Below are 21,072 nucleotides of genomic sequence, written 5' to 3'. Positions count from 1 at the left end.
TGTAATACTGGCAATGCACTGAGCAAATCCCTTCGTTCAGGTGGACACAGGGAAGGAAGGGAAGTTGTCACTGAAAGTATCAATGGATAGCTAAACAGGCAGACAAAGAAATACAGTAAACATTCTGTCTTCTAAAAATAGTCCTGAGTTAAATAGAGATACACATACTATGAATTCAGTGCACGCTTCTGTAATACATGAAACATGTTGTTTTTCCATTAAGAGCATGCCTGGTGATGGCTCAGCTGTTAGAAGACAGTTCATTCTGTGAAGAATTCATTCAACAGTGCCCAGCTGCTGTAGAAGTTCTTAATTTGGTAGCACAGGAGTGCAGCCCTGGTAGGTATACAGCACATCCTTGCAGCTTTGTTATGTTCAGTTCAGGGACTTTACAGCTTTTGAAATCATTTCAGTACTTTGTCCTCTAGCTGCTTAGTTCATGCATGCTACTGCAGTACTGTACAACAGCTCTACAAACTATGACAAGATGTAGAAGTAAGAGCTAATAATCAGACTTAACTCACTTAAACATTAGGCATAAAGCTTTAGGCTGAGTGTGATTACGTTGTGGCACAGGAGACACAAGTGGTTGGACTTAGCTCTCTAATGCATGGGAGGACTTCACTGCTCTAGCTTCCATTGTAAGATACTCTGTATTCTTTGATGTTGTCATTGTGTGTATTCTATTTTTGGTCTCCTTGCTGCTTTTTACAGTGATCATCTATGTTCCTTGTTTAGCTCTTGATTTCCTTCCCTCTTGTTTGAGGGTAAGCAGTGAGCCCCGCAGATGTCCTCGTTCAAGGACAAGTTTAGGAATGTGTCAGGGTCCCTCAGTGGAAGAGAAATGGCAGAGGATGTTAGGGTAGGAGCCAAGCAGGTGATCCCTGGTGTGAAAGGGAGTATACTGATTATTTGTCAGTAAGTGTAAATCATTTGACTTCCTGCTTTGTTTGGGCCGTAAGTTTGCTCAGTAAATGAACTGTCTTATGTAATGTAATAGTGTCTTTGCTAACCAAACAAATTAAAAGTGAGGAAAACTATTGCTTGTATAAACTGGATTCCATCCTTATTGCCTTTGTTAATTAGGAGAGACACTACTTGATTATGTATCTTAAAATGTTAACGGCATATGTTTCTATTACAGTTACAAAAGTGGAATTGTTGGGTTCAGAGTAACCAGATTTGCTTGGAGCCTCATGCCTCGTTCTGGTTTCTTGTTACAGGAGAGAGGCTCACTGTTGTAGAAATGCAGTGTGAAAGGTTGAGGATGTTGTATCGTGACTGTGCTCGACCCCCACCTCCTCCACTCCAGGCAGACAGAAGGCAGGTGAGCACAGTCTGCCCCTCACAGAGGAGCAGGCCACGGAGCACGGGAGCTGCTGTGCCTGTGGTGCTGCAGCCAGCCTGGTTGAATTGGCATAAATCCTTCATTTCATACAAGTTCATGTGCTAGGATGTCTTGTGATTGTAGTTACAGTAGTTGTATGTGCTGCATTTATGTAGCTTTCGTAAAGGAATGTATTAATGGATTTTATGAAATGACTTCAACAGTAATTGGAGTAATCTGTTCCTGTTTACAGCCCAAAGAAATCACTTGGAGCCCATCAAGAGTGTTTCCCCCAGTGCGAGCTTGCATGTTTTCATCACATCTTGCTGCTGTGACCTTTCTGGCTGATCCCAGTGCGGGTGGGGGACTTCCCCGGGGCACGTTCATTTATGCCACTTCACCAGTTCCTGTGCAGGTAAGAATTCACAGCCATACAGCAGCTTCTGTCATTTAACATTTAGCAATGCGTGGAAAAGAAAACTTTTCTATTTTACCTGGAACTTGGAAATAACTTTTTTTTTTTTTTTTTAACTTCTAGGCACCATCATTCTACTGGGAAATTGAAATAGTTTCCTATGGAGATACTGATGATGACACTGGTCCAATTGTTTCATTTGGATTTGCTACAGAGGCAGAGAAGCGGGATGGGGCTTGGACAAACCCAGTGGGCACCTGCCTTTTTCATAAGTACGTTGGAGATGCACGTCAGAAATTGGTCTTGCTCAGCACACTTGGGCTCCTTAGAGAGAATGTTGTAAGCTCTTTGTGGTAGCAGCAGGAACAATTTGCCTGGACTGTAGTTGTGTAGACTTCAGTTGCTATCAAGTTATAATCGTTTCAGAGCTCTCCTTAATTTTCTTCCTGTATTAATTCCTAGCAATGGGCGAGCAGTGCATTACAATGGCTCCAGCTTGCTGCAGTGGAAGAGTGTTCGACTGGACGTGACTCTTTCTCCTGGTATGTAAGAGCACTGCTAATTGGTTTAACTGGCTTACCAAAAACATTCCTGAAACGTCGGGGAAACTGTAGATGAGAAAAGAGAAATCTGTGCTGTTCTTTTGATGATGATATATTTTGATAGGTGACGTAGCTGGAATTGGATGGGAAAGAACAGAAGGAACTCCACCCCCCCCAGGGCAGCCTGCTAAAGGCAGAGTTTACTTTACGTATTGCGGGCAGAGACTTGGGCCTTATCTAGAAGATGTCTCAGGTGGAATGTGGCCAATTGTTCACATACAGAAAAAGGCAAGTCCTTAACATAAATGTGTTGGCTGGTATAGGTGTCATTTTGATAATCAAGTCCTAATGTGTAATACTGAACATATCATACTCTTTCACAGGTATTAGGTAAAGCTGGCTCAATCTGTTCTATGCAGTATTTCTCTCTGTAGAACAGCAGAGTGATGGTTTTTATCTTTATTGCATTACTTAGCTCTCATTTTCCTCCCAGTGTGCATATTTGTTTTGTTAGTGTTTGGATCTTCCTCCCCTACAGAACACTAACATGCATCTAGCTTGATGAGGCTGCATTGTTCTGTGCTAGCAGCCCTTCTGTTGTTGTTATGCTTTCCCAGCAGTGGGCTTGCCACAGAGTGTATAGCAAGTATGCTTAACTAGGGGGAAGAAAAAAGGGAGTTTGTGGTTGGCAGCTTAATGCTTTCCCAGCTGCATCCAGTTTTATAGCCAGTGATGCTGGGAAAGCTGTATGGTAACGAGGACCTCAGAAACCCACAGATCTTAATCCTTTATCTGAACCTTGTTCCAGAACACCAAAGTCCGTGCTAATTTTGGATCTCGCCAGTTTGCCTACGCTGAAGGCCAGGCTCACAGGAATGCTGCTGATCTGTGCATTGACCTAGCTGAAGAGATAAGTGCCAACTTCGAGGTGCTGCCGTTTGCCATGGCTTCTGACAGCGATAACGATGCTGGCACCAGCATAGCTTCTGATCCTGGGACCCACGGCCCTCCCTGTAGAATTGCTGCTGTTGCTACGGCTCAACAACGTAAAGTGATGGTTAACATTTCTTTTGGAAAGCTCTGAGGGAAAAGTTGCGATCAGTTAAATGGGGGCTGGGCACATTCTGACTGCGTTTTGTAGATCCTGCCTGTTCAGGTAAAGCAGTACAATAGTTATTGGGAAATAGGTGCTTATTTCATTTAAGAGAAGGCAACTGAAAACAGTAGTCTTAGTTCGGTCTTCGTTGTACAGATGCAGTGTATCTCAGATACGTTGCAAAAACTGAGTAGCTCTGCACCCTGCTGGCGTGCTGTGGTCTCAAGATGTGTGTGTATTTTGCAGAATATGACAGCGACACGTCTTGTCACTATAAAATGGAACTGAGCTATGAGAACTTCATCACTTCAGGGCCCGATCCTCACCCCCCTCCTATTGCAGATGATGAAAGCGATGACGACGACGACGATGATATTCCCAGGGTGAGCAGTGGGGCAGGCACTGCTTGCTGTCACTTGTAGTCTAAATGTGGCTCTTGTACTTCAGATCTTTGTTTTTTGCTGCAAAGCTGTTTTCTGTTTCCTTGAGGGAAGTAGAGTTGGTGTTAATAACTTTTCACTTTTGTTACTCTAAATGCTTTCCCTCTTGGCAGGAGGACCACTATGCCCTGCTGGTTAAAGCCTGGGAGACTAAAGTTTTCCCTACAATTAGAAGAAGATTCCGCAATGAGGCTGAGAGGAAATCTGGGCTGGATCAAATTAAAGGGGCCTTGCAGTTAGGTATGGCTGTGTTCTATCTTCACTGTTCCTGTGTGTCTTAACATCCCCATTTTGTTTGTTTTTCTGTATTCAGGGATGGAAAATAAATATTCTCACTTGCTGTTTTTGCCAAGTATTCAGAATTTGATTTGAGATCGTGATTTTAACCTTTTTACCTCCATCATCAATTTGAAACAAGGAAAATGGTTTTAGAAATCGTGGAAGAATTCGTTGTACTGCTCTGAAGTTATATGTGGATCCAGAAATACTTTGGAGTAACGGTTTGCAAAACTTTTGAGTAACTTTATTCAGAGAGAATTTAAGTGAATACAGTTCTGCCAATAGGACCTGTCTGTGGGGAAGTTACAGCAGGAGCACAGTGAGAAGTCGGAGCTCTGATAAGTGAGTCTCTGTCAGGAAAGCTCTACTCCCTGTCTATCCATCGTGCATATTGCAAGGATGTTCTAAGTAATGAGTTCTCATCTGCCTGTGATGGTAATGAGAGCAGTAATTCTTAGCCCATCAGGAGGATCCCAGGCAGAGGGGAGATTAACTAGAGTTCCTTTCTGTCTCCCAGGCATGGTTGATATAGCACGACAAACTGTAGAGTTCCTTTACGAGGAGAACGGCGGCATCCCACGGGACCTCTACCTCCCAACCATTGAGGATATCAAAGATGAAGCAAACAAATTTACAATTGATAAAGTACGAAAAGGTACACTCAGCAGAGGAGGATATTAAGCAATAAGAGGCTGACGGGCTCTGGTCCAGGGGTGTCTCGTGTACGTTGGTCTGGGTGAAGTGCTGAGCCTTGTGCTGTTTTCTGCCCAGGTCTCACCGTAGTGACTCGCTCTCCTGACAGTAACAACGTCTCCAGCAGCACTGTTGGAACAGCTTTACCCAAGTTTGCTATTCGGGGAATGCTGAAGACATTTGGTCTTCATGGCGTGGTCCTGGATGTGGATTCAGTGAGTAAAGATGCACAGGGAGGGCACTGAACATGTCAGCATATACAGGGCTACGAGCAGTTACGGTTAAGTGTACTGAAGTGCTTACAGTACTGCTTTGGTGCTCTCTTGTGAGGGAAAAGAAGCACTGTGTTTCTATGGTTTACAGTGTTTTTGGTGTTGCAGGTGAATGAATTGGTACAAGTAGAGACCTATCTGAGAAGTGAAGGAGTTCTGGTAAGATACTGGTATCCCATTGACATGTTGGAAAGGCCACCTGCTGGTTATAGGAGGACTGCAACAAATGGGTTGGTTACCCTGGACAATACCAATATCCAAATTCACAGGTAAAAAAAAATACAACAACAAAACTGGAAAACTTGTGTTATCTGACTCAATCTGCAGAATTATTGCTTGTGGATTTTTGATACACTTTAAATTCACAAAGCTAATTGTTTGGTTTGAATGAAGACAGGATCTTATCTCTTACTAAAGCAGTTTGCTTTCTTAAGTGAGGATTTTTCTTCCTAAGATTTTAAAGATGTGAAGTGGTAAAGGACCTTGATTTTGTGTGTGTGTGTTTTTTGGTTGTTTTTTTTTTTTTAACATCAGTAACATGCAAACCAAAACAGTTGGTTTTACACAACCTGAGCCATTTCCTGGGGCTTAAATTAAATTAAAGCTGGAGTGGTGTCAGAGAGGAGAGGGCATGTTTCCGTGGATGCTGAGCAAGGCTTAGCCACGTCAAAGTGTTTATACATCTGTCTGTCTGACAGGTATCTTGGAAGCTTTTGTTTCTTGTCCCATCAGTCAGTTGATCTTAAGGGCTCAAGAACTCCAGACTTGCTCAGTGGAACTTCTAATTCAAAAGCCTTAATGTGGTACCAGAATTAGGTGAAAGATTTGGATTTACTCGAACCAATTAAATGAGAATAAATAGTCTTTGGATTCAGAAGCAGCTTACTGGATATGACTTTTGTGTTAAGTGTGTTGAAGCAATCAAATGTTATGCTATTTGTGTTCTCTAGAGAGCTTTTGAGGAGTGAAGCTGCACTGGCCAAGCTGTACTGCCGCATGGCTCTCCTCAACATTTTTGCCCCCAAATCTCCACATCTGTTTACCCGGCTGTTCCACATCCCTGCTATCCGTGATATCACTCTGGAGCACCTGCAGCTGCTATCCAACCAACTTCTTGCACCACCTCTTCCTGGTAATCCCTGACTTTCATCACAGCACTTTCTTTGGTACAATGGTTTTCTGCGGCCAAAAGAAATCTAAAGAGTTTGGTACCTATTAATTGTTAATTACAGTATTTCAATAAACGTTTCAATTGACTCTTGGATGTAATTACCTTAATGATTTGGCACTGAAGTTAAATTCTTGCTAATGATTCAATTTATATGCACTCAAGGAAGTTCAGAGACCCTCCTGCAGTTCCATTCAGAGTGCTTCTGTGCCTTTGTCACCAGTGGCCTTCTGCTGAGGGGTGGGTGGGGGTGAGGGAGGTATCCATACGGGATATGTAAGGAAACTAAATGCCAGTTGGGTCTCATAGTTTTCAAAACTGAACTGTTCTTCATTTCACAAAGTGGTTTGTCCTTTCCCTGCTGGAATCACAGATCTGATTAGAGAATGTATGTGCTGAATCATGGAAAAGAATCTTGGGCTAATTCAAGTGAGTGTTAATAAAGGCAATTATTGTGACAAAACTATTCTGCATGCAAAGAGATGTGTAATGTGGCTGAGGCATAAGGAGGAAAGAGAAAATGCTAAACAGGAATTAATAGTTGAAAGTAAATAGTTGCCATCGGAGATAGTGCAGTTAACTCCTTCAATGGCTTTGAGACCTGCCTGCCTCTAACAGATGCTGCATTGTAACAGAACCTCTAGCAGAGTACAGCATTACTATGCATGGCTTTGAGAATAATTCGACAAGCTTTTTTTTTCCTTTTTCCTAGTTTAAAAGTAGGTCTAATCCAAATTGTGCAATGTATACAAATTGTGTAATATATACAATTTCCAGACTGGGATTTTGGTGAATTGCCCACTCCTTCGTGCACTGCATTTTGACTTTCTTTAATTAGCTCCAGAGTGACAACCATGAGATGCTGGCTTACCCACTCGAGGCCACTTGGAAGCTGTCTTGTCTGTCTGTGGGGACAGCTTGAGGACAGATAAAACCGCCTTCACCTCATCTAGGATGAGTATGGAAGAAAGCTGATCATTTGTCTTCTCTGTATTTATGCAGTCAGTGACAATGTCTGCTTTCACACGTGGAACAGAACAAAGCAGCTGTGAACTCCTGCAGCTCAGCACGTCTGATGGGCCTCCCTCAGGGTGGCTTTAAGGCAGAATACAGCTGGCATTTAGAGGGCTATCCCATCTGGAACCAACTGTGCTGGGGAACAGAGTCAGTCTTAGAAAGATCCTTTCTGTTGCTGATCCTTGGGAGGAGGGTTGCACTCGCTCAGGAATTAAAGTAACAGCTCGTAATGTTTGAGTATTTAAGAACTTCTTTCCGTTGCCTGTTTCACAGACTGCCTAAACATCTGCATAAAAGTTTGATCTCCAAATTTGTTGTATTTTATTTGTTGTTACAGATGGAACAATCAGTTCAAGTTCCATTCTTCTGGCCCAGTCACTGCAGCACTGCATCCACTCCCAGAACTGTGCTGCCACAGACCTCTTCTACCAGGGCAATTCACAAGCCATCAGAGAGTGGCTTACTGTTGCCATCACTCGGACACTGCATCAAGGAGAGGAGAGCTTGTTGGACCTCACCAAACAGATCTGCTCTTTTCTGCAGGTAAAATATTGAGTAATGTCTTGAGCAGTGTTGCTCTCAAGGCCTGCCTTCTTCACGAGTAACCCTTGGCTTCTGTGTGACTCTCACTTTCATAACCTGAGAATCACAACTTCCATAATGGTTTCTGTCACACTGAGTTGTTTCTCTAGCTGGATTATGCCACTGTTTTGGTCATACTGGGGACACAGAAAACATAAGCAGTCGCAGTACAGGAGATGATATTCGTATTAAGAAGCCTCACAGTTACAGATACTTGTAGTGATATATCTTACTTAAAAAGAGGAGGGAGGTGGATTGCTGCTGCTGCCTGGGGGCTTTCATTACAAAATGCTGTGTTACAGACTGCACCAGAACAGTTTCCTGCTGAGGAATTCCCCATTTCGGAATCCAAAGTCAACATGGATGTTAATTTTCCTGGGGCTGCATTTGTAATTGTGTCCTGTAAGGAAAGCCAGTCTGGATTCCGCAAAGAGTAAGTAGCTGAGGGTCAGTGAGTGACAAAGACAAAAGAAACTGCTGCCTGTGCTGCTGAGCTCTGTGAGTCCTGAGTATGCAGCTGCTCGTTCTGCAGATTTTTCTCTTCTCAGAAACTCATTTGCAGTATTTACCTCCAGTGCTCAGAAAAGAGTTTAATCTTGCTGTCATTGGCTTGAGATTTGTAGTAGTTAAATACACTGCAGCCACGTTGTTCTTTCCCTTTTCTCAGTTCTTCCCTGTATAAAGCTCCCTGGGCTCGGGTGCTCGTGTACGGGCTGGGGCACAAAGTGAAGAGGAACGGGCAGTTGAACCTGATTGAGGCGGTGTGTTACCCTCGAGATGCCTCTCCAACCAACACAGGCCTGACCCCTCCCCCCACCACCAATCAGTACCCTTCGGTGATCACTCCTACGGACAAAGTGCACATCAAACTAGGTAACAAAGAGTGCCATTTAAACATCTTTTGACTGTATTACCAGGAGGGAAGCAGTCATCTCTGGCTTTGTAGGAGCTTCCTATGCCACCAGTCCTACCAGTGGCTGTAGGAAGGTATAAGCAAACACATCTTAGCAGAAATATTTCATCGTGCTTAACCAAACAAGCATAGCTTTATGAATTCCAGAAGCATTCTGATTGTTTTTTTTTGTAGTTGTCTTAAATCTTTTTGGTGACTGCATTTGTTTTCTAACTGAGCTCACGAAGCAGTGTTCTGTGAATATTCCTGTAACGTTTGAGTTGGTGCTATTGCTGTTTGAGGTGCTGTTCCAAATGAAGATGAAATTATTACTTTGATGGGTGATTGTTTCTGCCCTTCACAGTGCAGAGTAGTGTAATACAGCATGGTCAGCCCAGCTTCTTGAGACAGTGTGGTGTGCGTAGAGCAGTGACTGAGCTGCAGTAAACAGAACTTTTCAGAGGTGGTCCTGAAGTTGTTTCACTGAGCATACAGTGCCTCTGCTGTTCTCTTGAATTCTGATCGTGTGCCTCATACTGCACATAAATGCTTTTGTGAAAGCCCTGTGTGTATTTAGATACACGCGCACTAAAAATAGTTCTGTTTCTTGTTGTGGAAAAGAAAAAAGTTTCCTGTTCATGACTATAGGTCATTTCACATCATTGCACACAGACTCTCCTTTATTACAAAGTGTGTCATGGGGCACGTCTTCATTCAGTACAAATGTAGCCTCCAAAAACTAATCTCATGAGCTTTGGTAATAACTCTGACTTCAGTGATGCCTGGAGTCCTGATACATGCTTTCTCTGACTTTTGCTTAGGAGTGTCTCCTCCTCCTGGAGCTGTGCTGGTCCTGCATTCTCTTCCCCTTGAGTTCCCCCTGGCAATGGCATTCACAGAACAGCTGTTAACTTGGAAGCTGGAAGATGCGGATGGGAAGTCCGAAGATGAGCTGGATACTATTCCTTCTTCAGTTCTCTTGCAAGTAGTGGAATTCTTAGGTGAGAGTGCAGTGTTTTTACTTAGTGATGAGCCAAAATAGTGTGCTGGTTCAGCTTGAGGGTTTAGAAGAGAAGGAATAAAGGAAAAATGATGAAATTTGTGAGCTATATTAAAATTTTTCTTATACTCCCAGGAAAAAAAAAAAATCCAATCACTGACATGCATGGTTTGAAGCAGTCTTCCTGCTTTTCTCACTGCCTGCCTACATCTTTTGGAATGACCTTTGGTAGTTTGCCTTTCCAGTGTTACTGTTGCAAGTCGCATAGTAGAGCTGCTAACGGTGAGACAAAGCTGACCCTGCCTTGCCTCTCACACGCAGGGAACTTTCTGTGGACCACCGACATGGCAGCGTGTGTGAAGGAGCTGATATTTCATCTCCTGGCTGAATTGCTTCGCAAAATTCACAATCTGGAGCAGAAGAAAAATCCTGCAGGACTGTCATCTTCTATCGCCCTTCAGCTGAATCCCTGCCTTGCTATGCTCATGGCCCTGCAGTCGGAGCTCCACAAGCTGTATGATGAGGAAACACAGAACTGGGTGTCTGGAAACGCGTGCGGTGGTTCTGGCGTTGGAGCTGCTGACCAAGGAAGGTTTTCAACGTACTTCCATGCTCTGATGGAAGTTTGCCTTGCTGTAGCAGAAGTAACTTTACCCATCAACATGAGCGTAGCAGCTAATGTGATATCTTCAACAAGTGCACCAAATCTCAGTGACTCTTCCTCCTCATCCTCATCTTCTCCGGGACAGACACCGCAGAGTCCGAGCTTACTGTCAAAGAGGAAAAAGGTCAAAATGAAGCGAGAAAAGACATCGTCTTCAGGCAAACGATCTTCATCCAGAGCAGCTGAAACAGACGCTGCAATCCTCAGCATAGGAGGCAGCAAGCCTGAGGATATGCTGTGGTTTCATAGAGCACTGACTCTGCTGATCATTCTCAGGCACCTGACGAGAAAGGATCCGCAGGGCTTGGGTGTGACAAATGATGCTGTGGCGGATGCTTGTCAGGCACTGGTGGGCCCCACGGCTCACAGCCGACTGCTTGTCATTTCTGGAATACCAACCCACTTGGAGGAGGGCACTGTCAGAAACGCAATCAGGAAGGCCTGCAACGCGCACGGTGGAGTCTTCAAGGATGAGATCTACATCCCTCTGCAGGAAGAGGATCCCAAAAAAGTCAAGGACAAAGCAGAAGGAGGAGAATGCAGAACTGAGCTGGAAAAGCCGACTGTTTCAAGTAGTGCAGACAGTTTGGATGTCAGCAGCTCCAGCAGTGTCACGCCTGCTATGAGCGTCAGTGCGTCGGCGTCCACGAGCCAGGCTTCCCTGTGCAGCTCTCAGGGGATCTCACGGACTGTCAGTGACATCTCGGTTGATCAGTACCAGGCTGGGCTGGAACTGGCCATCCCACCGGGACTGCTGGAGCCACACATCTCCAGCCAGGAGAGCTTGGATCTGTCACACTGCAGCACTGGGAGCCTGGGCAGCCTGGGCAGCCTCGGGGAGCCGCTCGACAACGTAGAAACAGCGTCGGTGTCCGACGTTGGGTCGATGTACACAGTCACATCTCTGGACAACCAGCCGCTCCTGTCGCGGCCCATCAAAGGTTTTGCTGTTGTGGAGGTAATAGCTTTCAGTCGGGAAGGGGCACTTCTTTGGTCAGCGTTTTTGTTTCTTTTAATTAATCAAATGAGAAGCAGCACGGAGAGCTCACCGTTAAGGAGTGCATTATACGTTTCCTTTCATGAAGGTTCTTCTGCTTGAGGCTGTGACTTGAATGATGGAGAATGAAAGGCACTGCGAGCAAGGTGTAGCTCAGCACAGGTCGTGAGCACAAAGTAAATGTGTGTCAAGATTCATGGGAGACTGAGGAGACTAGGTGTCCTCTGCTTGGAAGGGTGGCTGGAGAACACAGCATTCTCTGTACCTCAAAAGTCACGGGTGGGTCTGGCAGTGGACTTATCAAGTAGCAGCTTCATAACAGAAGGGAGTACTCCTGCACGTTCCAAGTTGTGGTTTATTGCTGCAGGGTGTTGTGGAGGCCAAAAGCAGGAGTGAATTCATAAGAGAATAAGCTCATGGAGGATGTGCAGATTGGTAGCTGTTAAACATAGTGGTCTGAAGTCTTCATCTTAGGAGCTCTTCAAGCCAGTGGTTTCTGGAGAGAATGTGTTCAGGCAAAGATCTGTTTGTTTCCTCTTTAATGTGACTTTCTTCAAGGACTTACTGCCAGCCGCTGCTGGAGATGAATTCTGAGGTAGCTTTGACCCACAAGGCAGTTCTGTAATGACTATATTTTCACATATTTCAATACATCTCTCTACAGAGTTGTTTCAGAAGGTATTACAGAAGCTGTTGATGTCTGATTGAAAACTAATTGTAAAGCATTGTAGGTATCGATCATTGATGCCAGACTTCTCCAGGTTTTCAGCCCTGCATGAGAGCCTTCTCTGCTACATGGCATGCAGGCTGCAGGTTTACCACGAGCTTGCTGAAGGGATGCCATCTTGGATGGCTTGTGAAAGGAGAGAGAGGTTTTTTACATAGTCTGGAGTTATATGTTTTAGAAGAAAATCAGCTTATTCAATGGGAGAACCTTCTGTTGCTGTTCTTAATTTACTAATGGACTAGAAGACACTAGTGCTGAAATAAACCACCAAGTGTGTATGGAAAGCTGTCACTGTGTTCAGCTACTCCATGGCTATAGCTGCTCTGATGATACGTGGCAGTTATTGTTGGGATTGAAGGAAACTCTTGTTCCTGTTCCCAGTTCTGTGTAGCTGAGGCTCCAAGGCTCGTGCTGTCATAGTTGTGTTTCTGAATGGAGAACTGAAGCAAAGGCAGAGGTAACCTGCCATTATTTGCAACTCCAGTGTGAAACCTCTGGTGTTTCTAAGGGCTGTCTCCAGGCTAAGAAAGGGAGCAGCTGTTTCAGAGCTGTGCACGATGAACTCAGTGTGATGCTTGGAGTTGCCAGACTTTCTTTCATAGAATGGATATTTTCTTGGTGGAGCCTGAGTTATGTTATCAAATGATTAATGTAGAAGAAGGGTAAGAGTGTTATCCGTATGGGGAGGAGAGAAAGCTTAATATCCAAGTTTAATGTAAAGTAATATAAATGAAAGTTAATCTAACCAGTTTCATTATTTGTACAGATACGGTCGAGAGCTAAAATAGATAAAATCCGAGCCAGTCTGTTTAACAGTAGTGATCTCATTGGGCTGTCGAGTCTGGATGGTGAAGATGAACTGATGGAAATGTCAACTGAAGAGATTTTAACTGTTTCTACTGTAAATCAGAGTTTGTTTGACACACAAGGGAGCCCAGCACTAGAAGACTACTTCAATGATAAGTCAATCAAAGGTATGTGCTTCTCATCCCAGAAAATATCTCACTTGTATTGTGAGGTGCAGGGAATCAGATTCAACAATTATCTGAATCATAATTCCTGTTAATCCAAAACAAAAAATGACATTCATTTCTCTGTTCAAAATGGGATATTAGAGTTCAGAGGGGTCAGATCTGCATGTAGAACTTTTCTAAGTGGTTTCTCCTATCGGTGCAACTACTGTGTGATATGATATTGTATCTGAATGCAGTTTTTTCACATTTCAAACTCTAATGAGTCATGGTAGTATTTTATTCCCTGTTGTGTGATGGTTTATCTTTTGTCTTTGTTTTTTCCTTCTTTCTGTTAGGTGAGAAATTGGTCCCCGGTGCTCGGGAGGTCCTCACAGAAATATTTAAAAGCTGTGTCCATTCTGAGCAAATGCTGAGCCTGACCCCAACAAAACCAATTAAGGTTGCTGATATCTATCTTAGTAAAGAGCAGATCAATTCTCAGACTCCTGGAAACCTTCTTCATGTGTTCTTCACCAACGTCCGCCCTCCAAAGAAGGTGCTGGAGGACCAGCTGACTCAGGTAGGGCTTTGAGAACTCCTGTCAGGATCTTTTTGTGCGACTCAGAGGCGTCGGTTAATCGTTCGTTTTCTGTGTTGAAAGATTCTAAGGAAGTACGGTGTGCCCAAGCCGAAATTTGACAAGAGCAAGTACAACAAGGCAGGCAAAGAGCAGCATCCAGTGAAGGTCGTGAGCACCAAGCGCCCGGTTACAAAACCACCCACAAAAGAGAAGTCCGTGCTCAATAGTGTCAGGTCAGTGGCCGCCCCTCGGCAGTTAGGAACGTTCACGTTCTCTTTAGGATCTGGATGGCTTTTCTCCTTTGTGTTTCCTTGTGCTGACTGGATGGGGAAAAGGGGATTTTGAGAACGTGGAAGACGTTCAAGCAGTGTTTGGGCTTTTTTGAACAGATGTTGAGAAGACTTTAACCTTTGTTTCGTCCCTTAGCCGAACTGCTTTGAGTGAGAAGAAACCTACTGTCAAGCCAAAGTCTCCTGAGAAGAGCAAACCTGAAGAGAAGGACCCTGAGAAGTCTCCCACCAAGAAACAAGAAGGTAGTAACTCTACAGGACTTTCCTACAGTGTTAGCATCTTAGAAAGGAGATGTTGGTTGTTTTTTTTTTGCATTGTTGTGCTTAAGCAATGTCATGATAGGTTTGGTTTGTCTGTTTTTAAGAAGGCTACCATAGGGTTGGTTCTTTTTTTTTTAAGTAGTAGTGAACATTCTGCTTTTATTCTTATGTTTGTAAATTTGGACTCTGCAGTGTAAGTGAAAGCAAACCATGCTCAGTGAACTGGTGTTCGTTGCACTGATGCATGTAGGCCACATGAATAGTTTGGGTAGCAAACTGACTTCTGGAGTGCGTTAAGGCTTTTTTTGTACACTGGGGAAGAGGATACGATGGGTTGAACCAGGTGTTTTCAGCTGTGTTACACAACTTGTGTAAGAAAATTAGCTATCAAGTTAAGGAAGGAGAATTGGAGGGAAGGGGAATTTCAGCATCCAGCCAAGTATGAATCCTTGATAAGTTAGATGTGATGGTGCAGCTGTTCCAGAGGGCAGCTGGAAGATCTGCGTCCATAGGGAAAAAATTGATGCCATGAACTCAGGACTGGGACCTGAGTGTTGTGTGATGTTGAGAACTCCCTTGGAAATGAGCCCCAGTGTGGTGGGTGACAGCAGAAGGAAGCTGGCAGATAGGACAACGGTTGGTGCACAAGGTTGCTATGTGGTGTGTAGACTTTATGGCAAGTCATTAACTGTTTGATGGTTCCGTCTCTGCTCTCAGCTCCTGAGGAGAAGTATTTGACACTGGATGGATTTCACAGATTCGTCGTTGACCGATCTAAGCAGGATATCCGTAGTGTGTGGAGAGCCATTCTGTCCTGTGGATACGATCTGCACTTTGAAAGGTAAGTTCCAAAAACCTCTTCTAAAAGGTGATGACACCACTTTAAGCAAGTGTTCCTACAGCAGGTAGCATACCCATTCCAGCAGGTGTAATGCCATTTGTATTTCAGGTGTGCCTGCATTGATGCGAGACATGCACAGAAAGCATCTCGGAAATGGACGCTGGAGATGGACGTGGCTCTGGTGCAGTACATTAACAGGCTGTGCCGTCACCTCGCCATCACACCAGCACGACTGCACCCTCATGAGGTCTACCTGGATCCAGCTGATGCAGCAGATCCCAGAATTGCCTGTCTGTTGAGTACGTGTGCTTTGTAGTGTTCAGAATGCTTTGTGAGTTTAGCTTGAAGGAGGCTAAAAAATAAGCTTGAATTTCAATCCCAGTCCTAGGGAGGTTTCAGTCAGCTGAATCCTGTTCAAAGCACTGAGCTCCTTTTGAGAATGTCTCCAGATGAATGCAGATGGTGAAAGACAGTGGACAAAGCATCCAGGAAGGGATGTCATGGCTCAGTGTGCTACCTGCTCTCACAGTGATGTGCAGGGATCATGAAGGGCTGCGTAAATGAGAGTGCCTGCACTGGGTCCACGGGAGGATGCACTGTGCTGCAGGCAGAGAATATCTTCAACTCTGGCTGAACTTTTTCTCCACAGATGTTCCCGTTGAAAGTCTCCGCCTGCGGTTTGCACTGCTGCAGTCTCTCAATACAACATTAGAGACATTCTTCTTACCACTGGTGGAGCTCCGGCAGACTGAGATGTACAGTAACAGCATTGCTGCCCTGCTGCAGGAGGCCAAAGGTGAGCGCCTCGGGGAGCAGGAGTGTGGCCTGAAGGGGAGTTGTCTCTCCTCTAGCATTACTGTAAAAACACCTCTGGTTTCTGAAAGCAATTTGGCAAAGTGTTCCTGATTTACTTGGTTATGGGTGGAGTTGCTGGGATCTATTTATGCAGTGTTAAAGTTGTGCCCTAATCCAGTACATTTCTTCTAGTACAGATGGGTAGCAAATACTTAGTAATAATTGAAGATGTGGATTGGCCATCCATCCCTTAGCTGCCTGAAGAAGATGCAGTCACTACTTGAGCACTGTCCATCAGAGATTTCCAGAAAATGAGACTGTAGAAGGAGTGATTACCTGCACCGAAACTTGTGTTTCCTTACTTAGGTTTAATCTTCTATGACACAAAAATAACCGTAATGAACAGAGTGCTGAATGCCACTGTCCAAAGAACAGCTGACCACGCAGCCCCAGAAATCACCCTGGATCCCTTGGAGATAGTTGGAGGTAAGGGAAGGGTTCAGAACTCATCGTAAGACATCAGAGCTGTCCTGCTGAAGCTCACGTGCTTGGTAATGCAGGGTACTCTGCGGATGGGGATGATGTTTTTCTTCTGTTTTTAAACAGGGGAGATCCGTTCTTCAGAGAATTCCTACTTCTGCCAGGCAGCTCGGCAGCTCTCCTGCGTGCCCTCCTCACAGCTCTGCGTCAAACTCGCCAGCGGTGGGGACCCCACGTACGCCTTCAACATCCGCTTCACAGGGGAGGAGGTGCACGGAACAAGTGAGCTGGGGCTGGGTTGCAGCTGTGGGTGACACTGGGAGCAGCTGTGGCAGTGTGCTGCACGTGGAATCCGAGTCTCTACCACGTCGTGCCGTGTGTTGGTCATAAGGAGCAGCTCTTGGCGTGTTTGTTTTTCTGCACGTTAGGTGGGAAAAAAAGAAGTGTCCAGGAATGAAGCAAGCCAGACATCCTTTAGCTAAAGAGCAGGAAGCATCTGGGCGTGTGATTTTGCTGAGTGGAGACAGGAAATAAAGTAATGAAATGTTTGATGTGTGGGAAGAGCATTGCATGAGAACATCTTAAGTTGGTTAATGCGTAGCCGTGGTAAAGCCAGGCTGTGCTGTAGGTACGTGTGAGCTTCAGCTTGTCCTGAGCTGAACGCTGTGATAGAACCTGCAGGAGGCTTGCTGCTTTAAATCTGCCCTTGATTTTGTGGTAAACGGTATTAAAACTGCATCCTATGTCGTTTCGCAAGGAGATGAGCAGTATTCCTTGTAATCATCTTAGTAATCTTCTATGTGAGTCCTTAAAAGAACTAATCTAAAAAGGAGTAGATAATTTTCTGCCCTACTCCACCTGGTTGGAAGGGGGGCAGACTCCTGAAGGCATTGTGGTACTGCTTCTCATCAGAAAGACCTGAGCACGAGTGCCAGGGCTGGTGTTCACACTGCTGTTTTGGTCATGTCTGTTAGCTGGAGGGGTTAAGCACGCAACCTGAGGCTTGAAACGTTGATTTCAAGCAGAACTGCAAATTGTGGATTAAATGGCAGCAATGACAGTGCCTTTGGTTTTATTGTGGCTCTCCTGTGCAGGTGGATCTTTCCGCCACTTCCTCTGGCAAGTGTGCAAGGAGCTGCAGAGCTCCTCACTCTCCCTCCTCCTGCTGTGTCCCAGCTCTGCAGTCAACAAGAACAAGGTGGGGTATCTGTGCAAGAGGTGAAGCTGCATGTGTTTGAACCAGAGTAGAACAAAGTTGGCTGGCAGTAAATATAAATAAAATTGGCTTTACATTGTACTTCAGAATCATCCCACAGCTAAGGCCTGTCAGACACAGGTACCAAAAAGTTGTGTGAGTGCTGGTTAGCCAAGCCTGTAAAGGAAACCAGCTTTGGGGTGTTGCTATTGATCGTTAAGTTCTAAGATAATGGGACACAGTGTCACTCCATAATATATGGCCTCCATGCCTCACTGGAGCAAAACCTTTTGGAGCCACTTCAGTAGTATTCTTCTTGTCCACATCGGTGTTTTCAGTGTAGTGTAAATTTGTGGATCCACCCCGTGCAGATCCGTCGTTAAATACTGGTTTGTGTGCTGTGTTTCTGAAGGGGAAGTACATCCTGACACCGAGCCCCATAACCTACGCAGAGGAGCAGCTGTTTCATTTCTTTGGGCAGCTCCTGGGCATCGCCATTCGAGCCGACGTTCCGCTGCCGCTCGACCTCCTGCCCTCGTTCTGGAAGACGCTGGTGGGAGAGCCGCTGGATCCCGATGGTGATCTCCAGGAAGCTGATATCCTCACCTACAACTACGTGAAGAAGTTTGAAAATGTAAGCTGCTTTTCTCTCCTATTTTTGTGGGGGGAATTGTGAAGAGGAAGTACATCGTTCTGCTGTCAGCGACGCTCGCTGGCCAGCGGTGGCTGACTGCTGCTAGGAGCTGTTTGTCAGTTGAGCAGGATCCTGGAGTGCCTCAGCTTTTAGGAGCAGGATGTTGCGTCCTGGTGGCTGGACAAGCTGCTGGACCTCGTGTGCTGCCACGCACAGTGTGATTTAGTGCTTCTGAGATGCTGACTGAGCCTCCGCAGTGCTAAACCAAACGATAACGAACCACAGCAATGAACACCTGCTGCTCCCCATGGTGTCTGCAGCCAATGTAATCAGTGCACACTGTGATACACCAGATTTAAGATGGAGTGGGTTGCACGGATAAGATACTAAGGCATGTTTGTCACTGAGTACCATACCTGTGTTCTGTGGCAGATAAATGATGAAACAGAACTGGAAGCTCTGTGTGCAGAAATTGCTTCTCAGCATCTAGCAACAGAGAGCCCTGACTGTCCCAATAAGCCGTGCTGCAAATTCACCTACCTGACCATGACGGGGGAGGAGGTGGAGCTTTGTCCCAGGGGCAGGCACGTTCCTGTGGGGTGAGTACCAGCTTTCTTGGCAGGCTGTTGTGGTGGGTTACATGTGGAAGAAGCATCTCTGGAATAATTCTCCAAAAGCCAAGCTCTTCCCAGAGGCCTTTGTAACCAGCTGAAGGCTGGAACAATCTGGGAGTGCTTTACATCGGTTGGAAGGAACTTGGAATCTCTGACACTGTGCGTTGCTTTTTGTTCCATAAGAAATAAACAGCTGAGGAGCAGTGCACGTGAACTGCTGCTGGCTTAAGGAAACACCCAGAGATATAAGGCCTGTGAGATGTGGGTGATGTGGGCGCTGGAGAGGAGGAAGGGAAAGGTGAAGAAAGTAGACGTGGTTGGGGAGCGTCCGAACACAGATGGATTAATGGACTCAACTGTTTAAGAACAGAATGTCCCCATAAAACCCTCCTGTATGCACGTACAGTTTGAGGGTTTTGCAACAGGGTTCTTAAGCACTCTTCTCTTGAATCTCTGCCCTTTCAGATGGGAGAACAAGGATGTGTATGCAGCTGCAATCAGGAACTTGAGAATGCGTGAGCTGCAGACTCCGGAGTGCATGACTGCGGTGCGTGCTGGGCTTGGGTCCATCATTCCCCTGCAGCTTCTGACCACCCTGACCCCCCTTGAGATGGAGCTGAGGACGTGTGGGCTTCCCTACATCAACCTGGAGTTTCTCAAGGTGTGGAAAACTGCAGGTTTTTTGGCAAAATGTCCCTAATTGACAAGTAGAGGAAGATCTTTCTGCATGAAGGGGTCAGAGGAGAACCTTCTGCTTGTGGTATTGCCACGATGGTCTTTGTGGCCTATCCTGCCCTCTGCTTGAGCATCCTCCTTTGTCCCTGGGGAAGCTTCTAAGATTTCACTGGGTTCAGGAAGTAGTAACAGTGGTGTTTGTTCCAGAGAGGAACAACTAATTTACTTCTTATTTTTCTCATGCAACAAATTTGAAACCTGTCTGTTTTATTGAGGGCTGAAAGAGCTGTCACCTCTTTTTTGAATACAAATGATCTCTATAAATCTAAAATTAATGTGCAGCATGACATTCTCAACTGAGAGTCTTAGCAGTGTTGGCTGCTCTCACCCTGCAGCAGTGATGAGCTGCAGCAGTCCTGCTTGTAAAACGGGAGCGACGTATCCCACCAGCCAGACTAGGATGGACCTGTTAGAGAAGCCGAGGTGTTGAAAAGATATGAAATCGTTTATATTGATGGTCTGCCATAGTTGGATTTGGTCATGGTTTTGGAAAGGCAGAAGACCGTGGGGAGGGAGGTGCAGATTGCATCGCCTTTTGTTGTGTGAGTTTAATTAGGGAAGATCTGTGGAGGGAGAGGAAAGCAGCAGTGGCATTGTGCTTTCTTTTCCCCCAGGCACACACCATGTACCAGGTGGGACTGATGGAAACTGATCAGCACATTGAGTTTTTCTGGAGCGCGCTGGAGATGTTCACTCAGGAGGAGCTCTGCAAGTTCATCAAGTTCGCCTGTAACCAGGAGCGCATCCCCTTCACGTGTCCTTGCAAGGACGGGGGTCCCGATACCGCCCACGTCCCTCCTTACCCCATGAAAATTGCCCCCCCCGATGGAGCTGCAGGTGGGTTTGTCTGTGGTCCCTTACAGCAGCATCAGTTCTGCTGACATCATGATCATAGTTCTCCTTTTTTAGTTAGAGAATGGTCTAAGGTGCAGATAATTGCTGCGAGGCACGTAATCGTGGCTGTGAGTGAGAGAAGAGAACCTCTTCTTAAAACGTGTGATTCTGCAGAGGTTAAATGGTAACTGCTGAACTCATCCCCAGTCTCTAGAATGCAGATCTTGTGTGTCTGTCTTCATGCTTTTAAAGCAGCTGTCAGAAATCTGCCTGGAGCCGGGCAGAAGGGACAGTGCTCCCGGAGCTGCTCTTTACTTGTCGTTGTCAGGCCTGGGCAGGGCTGCCCCTGCGGAGCAGTGCTCTCAGACTCGTGGTGCTTCTTCCCCCTCAGGTTCTCCGGACTCTCGGTACATCCGTGTGGAGACGTGCATGTTCATGATCAAACTTCCTCAGTACTCATCCCTGGACATCATGCTGGAGAAGCTGCGGTACGCCATCCACTACCGCGAGGACCCTCTGAGCGGCTGAGCGCGACGGCGAGCTCGGCCCAGGTTGCTCCACGACTGCTCACGTTGGAAACCTTCACCTGAAGACACCTCCTGTGACACTGTGTGACAAGCTGGAGGTTAATTTATTTTCTGAACTTCTGTTCCCGTTCCAATAATTACTGGAAGACTTCCGTTTTGTATTTGTAGATTTTGTGGTGGACTGGTTCTTTTGCTGCCTTGTTTGTGGAATATTTGTAGGAT

The 21,072-nt window shown here is 45.6% G+C and overlaps 1 protein-coding gene across 1 annotated transcript in view; it reads left to right on the top strand.

The window, feature by feature from the left end:
* Positions 1-20,851, top strand: part of HECTD4 (HECT domain E3 ubiquitin protein ligase 4) — a 60,649-nt gene extending 39,798 nt beyond the window's left edge. Inside the window, exons 44-76 of the mRNA XM_065739266.1 lie at positions 224-339; positions 1,224-1,327; positions 1,581-1,742; positions 1,866-2,014; positions 2,205-2,284; positions 2,409-2,572; positions 3,093-3,330; positions 3,627-3,763; positions 3,934-4,060; positions 4,617-4,754; positions 4,871-5,007; positions 5,173-5,333; positions 6,015-6,196; positions 7,587-7,792; positions 8,134-8,264; positions 8,499-8,704; positions 9,545-9,724; positions 10,045-11,345; positions 12,878-13,085; positions 13,421-13,644; positions 13,726-13,877; positions 14,071-14,177; positions 14,913-15,036; positions 15,145-15,335; positions 15,686-15,832; positions 16,198-16,317; positions 16,438-16,593; positions 17,406-17,509; positions 17,919-18,140; positions 18,573-18,739; positions 19,220-19,415; positions 20,104-20,326; positions 20,715-20,851. Coding sequence (XP_065595338.1) covers positions 224-339; positions 1,224-1,327; positions 1,581-1,742; positions 1,866-2,014; positions 2,205-2,284; positions 2,409-2,572; positions 3,093-3,330; positions 3,627-3,763; positions 3,934-4,060; positions 4,617-4,754; positions 4,871-5,007; positions 5,173-5,333; positions 6,015-6,196; positions 7,587-7,792; positions 8,134-8,264; positions 8,499-8,704; positions 9,545-9,724; positions 10,045-11,345; positions 12,878-13,085; positions 13,421-13,644; positions 13,726-13,877; positions 14,071-14,177; positions 14,913-15,036; positions 15,145-15,335; positions 15,686-15,832; positions 16,198-16,317; positions 16,438-16,593; positions 17,406-17,509; positions 17,919-18,140; positions 18,573-18,739; positions 19,220-19,415; positions 20,104-20,326; positions 20,715-20,851 — 6,397 coding nt within the window. The remainder of the gene's footprint in view (positions 1-223; positions 340-1,223; positions 1,328-1,580; positions 1,743-1,865; positions 2,015-2,204; positions 2,285-2,408; positions 2,573-3,092; positions 3,331-3,626; positions 3,764-3,933; positions 4,061-4,616; positions 4,755-4,870; positions 5,008-5,172; positions 5,334-6,014; positions 6,197-7,586; positions 7,793-8,133; positions 8,265-8,498; positions 8,705-9,544; positions 9,725-10,044; positions 11,346-12,877; positions 13,086-13,420; positions 13,645-13,725; positions 13,878-14,070; positions 14,178-14,912; positions 15,037-15,144; positions 15,336-15,685; positions 15,833-16,197; positions 16,318-16,437; positions 16,594-17,405; positions 17,510-17,918; positions 18,141-18,572; positions 18,740-19,219; positions 19,416-20,103; positions 20,327-20,714) is intronic.
* Positions 20,852-21,072: the final 221 nt, after the last annotated feature.

This window comes from Cyrtonyx montezumae, unplaced genomic scaffold (genome assembly GCF_038088225.1).
Source record: "Cyrtonyx montezumae isolate F1298 unplaced genomic scaffold, pur_monq_1.0 scaffold_23, whole genome shotgun sequence".
Taxonomy (NCBI): domain Eukaryota; kingdom Metazoa; phylum Chordata; class Aves; order Galliformes; family Odontophoridae; genus Cyrtonyx; species Cyrtonyx montezumae.
Note: the sequence above shows the minus strand (reverse complement) of the source record. Positions and strands in the feature narration are given on the sequence as shown.